Below are 11,743 nucleotides of genomic sequence, written 5' to 3'. Positions count from 1 at the left end.
TAACCTTTGAGCAGAGTAAAAAAAAAAAAATGGTAAGTATACATTTAAATTTCATTTTGCATGGTGGCAGTTTGAAAGAGGTGTTGCAACCCTTGGAATTTGACTACAGAAAATGGCGTGTAGGTTTTCCTTTCAATATTCTGAATGGTTTAATTCAGAAATGAGTTCGTTATTGTATTAAGCATAATTCAGAAATGAGTTTGTACTAAGTGTTTTGCATGCTCAGACAATTTCATGGTAGTGATGAAGCATTATTGGGGTGGCGTTCACTTGCTGCCACTGTGTATGTGTTTAGCTGGAGGAGTGAAGCTGTTTCACAGATCTGTCGGCTGTGTAGTGCCTTTAGTGCTCATTGCAGGGGAGTTTCTGAACCTGAAGGTGAGCGGTTTGGGGGGCAGGGAGAGACAAAGCTCATTAGTGCTTTGGGTATGAGAAAATTATCACTGAAGAAATGTCACGTGTATCACCTTATTTCTTTGAAACCCTCCCATGCAGTAAGACTTCAAGTCTCCTCCTCATTGTGATTCCTCTTCTTCGGTTTCATCCTGGCTTCCTCTCTGGATTTACTTGAAATGGACCCTGGTGATTTTGGGGATTAAAGCTCACTAATGTTAAGAAAGCAAACAAAGGATGCCTCCAAGTAAAAGATCCAGTTAGGAAATAGCTGTTTCTGTCAGGGAGTTCAGCTGAATTCCTCTCCCTTCTCTTGTGTAGGACAGGTTTTTAATCTCTTCTTTTTCTCCAAAACCTTAAAAATGCACTGAAATGCAAAGAAAAAACTGTGCCTGTTTTTATTTACTTGTAGGCATGAGCAAAAGCCTCAGACCTTCCAAATATGTTTAAATGTCTGGATTTTAAAAGATTTTAAGTAGCTGTGTGGCTGGTGGCTAATCCACAGCGTTCCTACCACCACCATGAACCACATCTACACGGTATTTCCTCCTTTCTGAGTGGTGTGGGATGCAGTAGGGGGCTTGAAAGAGAGCTAAGCTTCTGTTGCATAAAAATTTGGCTGAGACTCTCCAGAGGAAATCCCAAATGCCTGATCCCATTGATTACAGGCCAGAGCCTCAGCACTTGTTACCAGTGGCTAAACAAGGTTACTGTGGACCTCTCTTTGCAGCTGAACCAAGCAGAGAATAACCTCGTGTTTCCCAAGAAGCTGCTCTTTCTGCTGGGAGCAGGAGGCAAGGGGGAGGGCGATACCAGTGCTCGTTTCCTGTTGATGAGCACCAGGGTAACCCACACCCATGACATATTTTCCTCACTGGGGAGTGGTGGAAAAATTGCTCTGGGTCAATGATAAGCCTCATCGTTCTTGTCCCCAGGATCCTCCCTGGGCCTTGGCTCAGGTGGTAGGAGGCTCTCACCTGCTGGGTCCTGCCTGTCCCCTCTGCCTTTTATTTGTGCTGGGGCTGTTTCCTAGGGAAAAGGGATGTTGAAACATTTTTTTTTTTTTTTTTTCTTGCTGGAGTGATCAAAGAAGTCCTACTGCTCGAAGGCCTTATAGGCAGTGTCTTGGCCTTAAGCCACAGTGAAAGTGGATCACAGAAAGCGAGTGGGGAGCAAAAAGCAAATTGCTGTGTGAAATGGGTTTGTCTCTGGTGAGGTAGGATGGTGTTACACAGCAGTGTTGCTCCTGGTTCAATGATATTACACGGGGCACTGCCGCAGCCGCAGCCAACCTGCTGGAAGGCAGCGGGATGGGGAAAGCCGCACCTTCAGCCCCAGCGGGTTGTCGGGGCCAGGGGGGCTGTGGCCGCAGAGAGCGGCTCCTCTGCGGGTTTCTTGCCAGGATTTAGCCCTCAGATCCACGAAGGCGGCTTCCCCGGGGCCACCCACCGCCCTGGGGCCCGGCGGGGCGGTCTCTCCCCGCTCGCCTCTCTCCGCTCGCCGCTGGCCCGGTGGGCTGGCCCCGGTGGCCGCCCCGCCCCGCCCGGCAGCCTAGAAAAGCTGGGCCGTGCGGCGGGGCCCTCTCGGCGGCGCCGAGGTGTCCCGCGGCCGGCCGGCCATGAAGAAGGCGGTGCCGCAGGCGGCCACGCTGCTGCTGGAGAAGCTGCTGCTCCTCGCACACCTCCGGCCGCTGCCCGCCGCCGACACCGACCGGGGGGAGCCGCCGCCGCCGGCACCGCCGTCGCCGCCGCCGGCCGCCGGGTGCTTGCAGCGGGGCGACCTGCTGGAGGTGCCGCGCACCCTCTTCGTCCACTTCGGCATCTACTTGGGCGAGAACCGCGTGGCCCACCTGATGCCCGACATCCTGCCCGCCCTCACCGACGACCGGCGGCAGATCCAGCGGGTGGTGACCAACAAGCGCCTCATCCTGGGCGTCGTCACCAAGACGGCCAGCATCCGCGTGGACACGGTGGAGGACTTCGCCTACGGCGGCAGCATCCTGGTCAACCACATGGACCGGCTCTTCAAGGACCGCCTGGTGGGCAGCGAGGAGGCTGCCCGCCGCGCCGAGAAGCTGGTGGGAGCCACGGCCTACAGCCTGCTCTGGAACAACTGCGAGCACTTCGTCACCTACTGCCGCTACGGCGCCCCGGTCAGCCTGCAGACCGACAAGGTAGGGGGGCGACGGGGAACTGGGGGGCGTAGCGGGGAGAAGCCCGTCTGGTGTTGCCTCCTGCCCCTCTAACCCCACCGCCCTGCGTTTGTCTGCGTGCTTTTTTGCAGTTCTGCGAGACCGTGAAGATGATCATCCGCGACCAGAGGAGCGTGCTCGCCTCGGTGCTGGTGGGCTTGGCGGCGGTGGTCTGCCTGGGCCTGGCGCCCTCCACCACGCTGCCCACCATCCTCGTTACCTTCTTGCTGTGGATGGCGGGCTGACGGCCTTCCCGAGGGCCCGCAGACGGCGCCTGTATATAGGATGTACACTACTGTATTTATAAAAGCACAAATTACTCATTGGCGTTGCGTAACGTTTCTTAACCTCGTGTGCTGTTTTCCAGGACCGCTGTGTCTGGCATACAGGACGCGAGGCATAGCTTACTGTGTAAGCCGAGTAATAGATTTCCTGAAAATCTCAGTTGGTACATTCTCACGCACCCTTAAAATCACTAAAAAGTAGGGGTGTGATGCAGTTCTGCTCCTTGCCTGTAGCCATAATTGATTCTGCTGATATCCTTCACGGGCTTTAATTTATTAGCTGCGTACCTGGGTGCCTCAGCTATTAATAAAATGGACAATGCAGTGTCACAAAGCGATGGATATTGACAACAAACTACTTACCTCTTACTTTGACAGATATGCTTAGTATTCAAAAGTTACTGTCTTTTTTTAAAATATCCTTTAAGGGAGATACAAATAGGTAAACTGCCTCTCTCTGATAGCCAAAAACAGCCCTCGCCTGGGTGCTCTGTGCTGCAGTAGTGCATCTGGCTGTGGTCCTCTGAGTTCCCTTCTGGGAAGTGCTCACAAATCTCTCATTTGTATTGATTGCATAAACACTTGCTATGTATCGAACAACTTTCAGGGAAAGCCTGCAATACCTCAGCATTCTGCTACTGGTAGTGGTTGGTATGGCTACAGAGGGGTTCTCAGTGGTACGGGAGGAAAACAGTTTGCTTTTTCAAAGCTAGTGTCATATAAATATCAGAGACTTCCAGTCTTCCAGGGCATGTGTCTGGGAGGAGGAGGAAAACAAATATGAATGCCCATCTAGTTCCTACTTTCCCATAGTAATTGGAACTATGTGAGTGCTGTAAAGCATCAGGCGTTGGTGCGGTTCCTGTGGTCACTGTATTGTTTTGGATATTGCCTTAAAACAGGATGCCTCTGTGAAAGAAGGCATATTTCTATACTCGTCTGTTGCAAATAAGTTGTAAGCCAGCAGTCGGTGCTAAAAATCTGCAGTGTTGATGCCTTTTTATCAAGAATGTGTAAAGCTGGATTTGAAATCAAGTTCATCTAATTGTTTAAGTGCTAAAAAAAATATTGTTTTGTTGTCATTTTTCTTCGGCAATGTCTTAATGTATGCAGAGAAATTGTTCAGCTCTTGGAATGGCATGCTATACATGTGATTGCACATTCATGCACTATGCTCACCTTCTTTTCTAGTCAAAAGGCAAATACTACGGTGTCTTCACCAAGGACTCAAGCTCAGATCCACTTCTTTCTCAGCCATGTTCAGTATCCTGATCAGCTCTGCTACCAAAATTGCCATTTTTTCCCATTTTTACAGTAAGACTCTGTTTAGCTATATTATAACCCCCCCTTCTCCCTCCCCTACACCTACAGCTGTTTGAAGATTGGGTTCTTAAACTGTGAGTCTCCTTGGCCGCTCTCTAATCGTCTTTCTTCTTCTGGCTCCTCTGCTATAACCGACAAAGAATGTAAAGACCGGGGTGAAATTCCAGTCTCATAGGAAACAACAGCATTATTGCTGCAGTCATCAACTGAGAGGGGATTTCAGCCTAGCTTTCAGGACACAATCAGTCTGCAGCCCAGCTCCAAAGCAGTTGGATATCAATTACTGTTGGGTCCTTGTAAACAGCTTCTGTTCTGCTTTCAAAGATTGTAATGCTCCACGTAACCGTGGCTGGTAACCTTCTTAAAGTTAAGGTGTTGTTTTTTTTTTTTTTTTAAATCTACATGAATTGCTTTTTCATAGTGTATGCATTACTAATATTTACATTAAATTCCAATGTGTTTTTTTTACTTGCTGTGCATAAGGTATGAACTGTAGTCACTACTGTAATTATATAAATAGAATTTATTCATTTGAAAATGTCTAATGGTCTCGTGATATGGCGTATAATGCTGTAGAATTTCTCTTACATATCCCAGAAGGGCAGTGAACAGTCCATTAACATGCAGTTACACGGTGTCTAACTACAGGTGGGCTTTTATTTTCCCCTTTATTTAGCTGGGATTTATAAGAATTCCAATAATTCTTATGATTCACTTATACAATAAACAGCGGGGTCATGACCAGTAACCAGATTGTAAGTGGGATTGTTGGAAGGCAGAGAAATGTTCCTGCTCTAGGAACAGTTTTGCTGATGGTGTTGAGCAGGAAGCATTTGGATTAATATTGGGGACTAAACTGGGATTTTCATAGGGGTCTCTACAAAAGAAATGAAGCCAGCTCCTTGTGGACTTCCAGAAGCATTAGTAGAGAATTTTCCTTCAAAGCATAACATTTTAAGAAGCTTATGAAATACTATGAAATAGTCTAGGCTATCCTGCTGGGTCCATTCATCAGAGACCAGTAATAGCATGGGTAAAGGCATAGAAGTTCAGCTGCGTGGTAAGGAGTTTTTCCTACCAACAGTAATTCTAAAAGAGATCTGGAAATTTTATGAAAGTCAGGCATAAGTCAAATCAGTCATAGTCTGAGGGGAAAAACGACTAGCAGGCATGAATTCTCATGTTCAGCTCAGCGGGTGGTGTATGTGCTCTGAAATATTTTGGTAAATGTCAATGTCAACTTTTTTCTGTAATTACTTGAGTAAAAATAAGCACTTGCCCTAGGTGGAGCATTGCATTTCAGGCTTGAGCTCAAGCTATCATGCCATTGAAATGAAGGAGCTACTTATAAAAGAAAACCACGGAAAACTGTGGAGCAGCTCCACTGCTTAAAATTGTGTGTGTTTAGGAGCAGCATTGTTCATTGGTGACTGTAAGCGGTGACGGGAAGTGTAAATCTGGAGCTGCAGGTCTTCTAGTGGTGGGGCGGTTTTTGAAAAGTTGTGCGGTTAAGCCTGGATGTGTAATGGGGGAGTGTAACCATCACCCCAGTGCCACTGGGAAATGCAAGTAGTGAAGACATGGAGTGAAAAGGATAGATGTTTCACTTCGGGCTTTCCAAAGAAAACAAAAATAAAATGGGCATTCATAAGGCTCGAAATGTTTTTACAAAATGTGTGTTTAAAAGAAAAAACAAAGTTGCTAAATGGAGAAAGCCATTAGAACACTGAGCTTTCTGTTTGTGTTTATTTTAGCTCGGACCGTAAATGATTACTCATTTTGTGGGTGAGCACAGCAGTCATCTGCTGCTTGATTTCACCTTTGGGTCCTCCTGTGCTGAAGGAGAGTGCTACATCGAAATACCATTGAGGCTTTTAATAAAAACAAAATCATAGCAATACTTGCTGAAGAGTGGGGGGGGCAGGGAGGGAATTAAACCTGTGTGACTTGACATCATCCAGACAGGATTTAGAAAGCAAGCTGCATCTACAAGAAACATTAGAGATGTGATCTCTATGTATTTATTGCATGTTCTCACATGCATAAATAAAGTGTCTCACACCACTGAATGATCCAGAACTGTGTTAGACGGTCATTAGCTAGCATCTCCTTTTACCATTGAAATTGAAAAGCTCTCAGGTGACACTCAAAGCCATTTGTGACGTGGGCTTTGTAATTGCTCAGGACTGATCTCGCTAAGCACTTAATTGCCGAGAACAGGCTTCCTGCTCTGAAGGGAAGATGCTATGCCTGGCTCTTTGCTGGAGTGCATTGCACTTTCTGGTAAGCCTTACAGAAATCTTTCAGGATACTGCGCTAATAAAATAAACCATTTCCTCTACCGTAGGAATATATCACAAAGTATTTGAGGGCTGGTTTTTGGCATATTTTCTTAAAACTCAGTTCTTGTCTGTATATCATGCCATAGCTTTACTTCTGAAGTCAAGGGAACGCTTAGGGTACGGTCCTGAGTGCACAGAGGGTGAAGGGGAGGAAGTGGGGCAATCTTTAGGATACTTAAATCACAATTACACTGACTGCAGCACAGCAGCTCTGTCTGGGACAGAACTGGCGGTTTTACACTTACAGCAGCTTCTGTCTCACAGGTTAGAAATCTTTTTGTGAGGTGCTTTGTAGTTTGTTTGTTTGTTTCCCCATTTATTAGATTACTTTATCAAGCCCTGCACCCATGTTTTACTTGCTACCTCTTCTTCATAGCATATCTGTGAACTGGAAAAGAATCACTGCTCTGTGATAGTGTGATTTTGAGCAAATCAGCTGCCCAGTCCCCTACAACTGCATCACATTCAGACTGGGCACCCAGCTTTAGGTGTTAAGGCAGTGAAAGTGGGGGTGGTAGGTAATGTAGGTTTTCTTTTACTTGCAAAGTCAGGGCATATTAAGCATGCTGGAGGACCAGTCAGTGAGGGCTGTGTGCCTGTGAAGACTGAGATGCTGCTTGGTTAGGCATGATGGGCACAATGTGTCTGTTCTCCTGTCCCCAGCTGGAGCTTAGGGGGCCTGAAATGGGGTTGTGTTAGGGCTGAGACTAAGGGAAGGCAAAGTAAGCTGTTTAAATCGAGAATTACACCATAAATGCCACAGGCTGTAATCTAAACTGCTCAATAAAATGGGCTAGAGTCCATCTTTTGACACAGTGGTGGTTCACTGTGACTCATGCCTATATAGCAACACCCTCACCAGCACAGCGTGGCTGCACCTCTCGCAGCTCCTGGAAGCACTCCCCCGGCCTGTGCTGTCCCAAGGCGAGCTCCAAGAGAGCACTACTTACTGTGGGCTGCATCTGGGATCATGCAAACAGCCAAGTAGTATGGACGACCACTACACGAATAGACAAACCTATTCTATGACCTCCTTTCATTGATTAACCTGGCCAGAATTTTAAAGTAGACCTGGCTTCGCCCATTTGTTACCAAAAACCGTGAATTCCTTCATGGAGCAGCATTTGAGTGGAAATAGCAATACCATTTTCTTAGGTGTGCAAAAATGTGATATCTACAGCATTTCCGGGGACATGGGAGGCCTGGTCCTAGGGCCTTCTCAGTCTGCCTCCAGGAGAATCACCAAACTTTGGATAAAACTGTGAGGTGGCTACCCTTCACCTTTCCTAATTTTATCTCATGATTAGGACAGTTGATGATTGAAGTACTTTTATCAGGTTGGGCAGCACCTGTGGCTCTGAGTTTGAAGGACAAAATGCCTCCCTGATCCCTTAGAGTTGGAGCGGGTTCTGTTGGGGCTCTGTGTGTTTGGCACCCCCAAGAGGGCTGTTGGTCCTCATGGTCTCTGGGCCCCAGTGAGGTTCTGAGTGGGAACCAGGTACCTAGGCTTAGTCAGGAACTAGAAATGCTAAGTTTGGGATGTTTTCCTACTTTGACACAATGTGAGCTTTCACGTAGAAATAAAGAAGAGCTATCAGGTTGGATCAAAGGTTTGCTGCTTTGGTGTACCGGGATTTTTTGGTAAAGTGTTCAGATACCTGCTGTAACTAACTATTGCCTTTAGTTTTTTTTCTCTCGCTCATTTTATTTTTTAAATTCTTTCCTATGTCTGTAACTGAGACAACAATCATCTTCCTGTCTTCTTGCCAGCTGCCAGACTTGGTTAATATTTGCATAAGGTTGTGAGTTTCTTGCATTGGACATACCACACAAATGAAATACCTGGGTCCTTACCAGAAGGCAACCTTGTTGCCTGTGAAACCTGAGTTTTCTGTGAGGCTGAGGAGATATACTACTTTATATAATTAAGAATACCAGCAAATTAAAGGTTATGCTCTACTAAACTTGTCAAGCTACAATGTTCTGTACAAAGCTAATGTTCTGCATAGTCTTATGGCAGACTCAGACTTGCACCTGTGTTCTTGCAGTTTTGTTGAGAATACCTGCACACTTCCACGTAGCACTACACAGAAGCACAGGGAAGAGTGGGTCTGTTACTGCCACATAGTAGGAAAGAAATTAGTAATTAATTCTACTCGAAAATGGAGAGATGTGGGCGTAAAGGTAACGAGGTCTCCCGCACCCCTGGTTGAAAGGTTTAGGTAGTTAGGGTTAGGTGTTAAACACAGTAACTTTTGCTATTTCCATTTGTGAACAAGACTGTACTTAGCTCCAAGGAAATGCTCAGGAGCAGGGAGGTTCCTGGTTTCAACCGCATTCATTCAGAGTCATTCTAAGCAATGTGTTCGTGCACAGTAGAAGTAGCCCGGAGCCAATGATGGCATGGTGGCCTCCAGAACCTGAAGCGTTATAGCTGCGGAAAACACACAACTGCATCTAGCCCTAGGGGAAAAAGGCTATTTGGATTGACATCATGCTATCGCATCTCTGTTGCTTTTCGAACCTGAACAGATACCCTCTCGTGATCCTGTCCTGTTTTGTAGTCATACCAGCTCGCCTGAAGTATGAGCTTAGGCTCTGATTCATGCAAATATGCCCCAGACTCTCAGTTCCATGCCAAACCTCATGTTATTCATGAGTTACTTTCCACAGGCTGTAGCTCAGCCAGTTTCCGAGGAGTCCTTCCTGAGGTATCTAACTCTTCCAAGTTTTGGAAGAGAAGACTGAATGCATTACTCAGGGCTGAGAATCATCCCAGACTGGAAGGTGTGTAAGGCCTAAAGTATACTTGAAGATGTAGCCCATGACACAGTCACATTGTTGTGTCCCATTCCTTAGTCTTCGACAAAGCTTGGGAAGCTCCTCTGGAAATCAAGGCGTGTAATAGATTAGGACATGACCTGGACAAACAGAGGTAAAAGTAACCTCTCCTCATCGAGTGCATCAGCCATTGAGCACTGACAAATGCATGGAAAAGGTGTGACATTTTATTTTCCTTTAGGTTTTACTCCCAACTTCTGTTGGCTAGCAGACTGCTTTGGTCACACCGTAAGAACAACTCAATTGTCATTCTAAATAGTTATTTGTATAATTTGATCATTTGCAGACCAGGGTTAGACTAGAAATGCCTTTCAAAAACTTGCCTGGAGAAAGCAGTATTTCTGCTTGGCCAACAAACTGAAATTCCAGTGAGGAATGGAGCATTTCTATTTCTGATATCTTTGAGCAATTCCAGTAACTCCCAAACTGTTAAAGTATTGAAAATTATACAGGCAGTAGACCTGATACATAGTCATGAAATGCATTTCAAAATTATAATGAGGTTTTTATGACTTGTAAAGAGTTTTTTACAAGCAAGCTGAAAATATCCACCCAAACCAGTTATAGAAATTACTTTCCCTCAATAACTTTCTAGTTTGCATTTTCAGTTTAGGGAATGTATGTGTTAAAATCTCTCTCACAGACAGTACTCAATCCTGCAATTAAATACAAATCTGTGTTGGCAACAACCATTTTTTCTTATGGGAAAGACACTGAATTTGTGACGTTAATTGTGAGCTCACTGTATATCTGAGCAGGAAGGGAACGTCGGACAGGAGTGAGACATCTGCTTATACAAAAAGAACACATTTGATCCTAACAAAAAAATAGGTTACTTAAAAGTTTAGAATACTTTTTTTTTTTTTTTTAAATATCACTTTACTTGCAATGCATATTTAAAAATACCCCAGCAGGACACGTTCTCAGCAATTCACCAGACCCACCACCAAGTACATAGTACTCCAAGCTTTTTTATTATAACAACATCATTCAGTTACATTTCTTCCAGCTAAAATCAACAGTGGCTTTGTTACTGGCTTCACAGGGAACAAGACTAAATATGATGTACTCCCTTCCATTCACTGATCTCCCCAATATCTTGTGCCTGTGGCAATGTAATGATGGTGTTCAGAAATAAACATCCTGATCACTAAGGAACTTGCACTGAATTATGATTTGAAGAATCTTACAGGCCATAAACTGAGCAGCTTTTTTATTTTTCATAGTTTTTCAAATCTATTCAGACAACTGCCTACAGCCAGTTGCTTCTGCTCTGCCACTTGCATTTCTACCTAGCTTTTTGCTAGTTTAGGCATTGCACCTTTCAGCTGGCTTCCCAAGGTCTTTTCCTGTGAATACAACTACTCCCATTTTTTTTAGGAAACTTGGACTCTCAATTCAGAGCTGAGACGAGCATATCCTTTACAACCAGACACTGTTAGCAACTTAACTACCTTTGAGGGCCCTGAGCTTATAGTGGAGGGCCAATTTTTTTCAGCAATATGGGAACAGAGGAATGAACTTGGCAATATCCAAACGTCGGTTTAGCCCAATATCATTCTCTGCCAATGAGCAACGGTGAGTGCTTAGGGGCAGGGTATGAGTAAAGGCAGAGTCTTGATATAGTCTCAAAAATTTCCATAAGCAACAATTCATGATGTTCCTGTTTTGAAGCCTGCATTCATTACATCAAGTTTAATGCTCACCAATGAATTTACCCTACATGAACTTCTCTTATTTCTATTTAAACTTCTCTGTGTGGCCTCCAAATGGTTCAATGGCAACATTAGTTAGGATTTATACAGAAAGGCATTTTATTTTAAAATGACTGTCTGACGATTACATTAGCTGTTCTTCCCTTCTTTTACTACAGGGAACAATGAATATTCATTTTGTATGCCTTTTCTCCACTTAGCCTTAGAATTCTCAGATGTTCCTGGTACGGAACTCAGATTTAGTGCTTTCCACACATTCATGCTGGAATTCTTCTGAAAATGGTTCAATTGGCACCATTCTTCCGGTACAATGGCTGCTTTCAAAAATTTATTACACATTACCTCTCAGTCCCACAGTATCATGCTGGAGTTTCTTTAGCCTTGAATATGCCCAGCCTTGCCAGTTTGTTACTTTAAGTTTACTAATTCCTCTTAAAGTGGCTTCTTTTGACCCCCTCAGTTTAGGACTAATGTGGGGATATATTTCCTGTAAAAAAGAATTGTGAAAACAGATGGCTTTACTGTGGAAACCTCTACCTTTTTTTTTTTTTCTTTGGAATATTGCTGATATATATGCATACATATATACATACATATATAAATATAAAGCTGTGGCTAATCACAGAACCATAGAATGGTTTGGGTTGAAAGGGA

General features: G+C 44.7%; 1 protein-coding gene across 1 annotated transcript; it reads left to right on the top strand.

Moving 5' to 3' along the window:
• Positions 1-1,938: 1,938 nt before the first annotated feature.
• LRAT (lecithin retinol acyltransferase) lies at positions 1,939-4,729 on the top strand. The gene is made up of 2 exons (XM_035548814.1): positions 1,939-2,566; positions 2,677-4,729. Exons 1-2 carry the CDS (start codon positions 2,012-2,014, stop codon positions 2,827-2,829), a joined length of 708 nt encoding a protein of 235 aa, XP_035404707.1. The 5' UTR covers positions 1,939-2,011; the 3' UTR covers positions 2,830-4,729.
• The last annotated feature ends 7,014 nt before the right edge of the window (positions 4,730-11,743 follow it).

Source organism: Cygnus atratus, chromosome 4 (assembly GCF_013377495.2).
Source record: "Cygnus atratus isolate AKBS03 ecotype Queensland, Australia chromosome 4, CAtr_DNAZoo_HiC_assembly, whole genome shotgun sequence".
In the NCBI taxonomy this organism is placed as follows: domain Eukaryota; kingdom Metazoa; phylum Chordata; class Aves; order Anseriformes; family Anatidae; genus Cygnus; species Cygnus atratus.
Note: the sequence above shows the minus strand (reverse complement) of the source record. Positions and strands in the feature narration are given on the sequence as shown.

Excerpts from the sequence above, each read along its gene's own strand:
- LRAT (XM_035548814.1), top strand. The coding sequence starts at position 2,012 with ATGAAGAAGGCGGTGCCGCAGGCGGCCACGCTGCTGCTGGAGAAGCTG. Across the intron at positions 2,567-2,676 it reads TCAGCCTGCAGACCGACAAG|TTCTGCGAGACCGTGAAGAT; the intron begins GTAGGGGGGCGA and ends GCTTTTTTGCAG.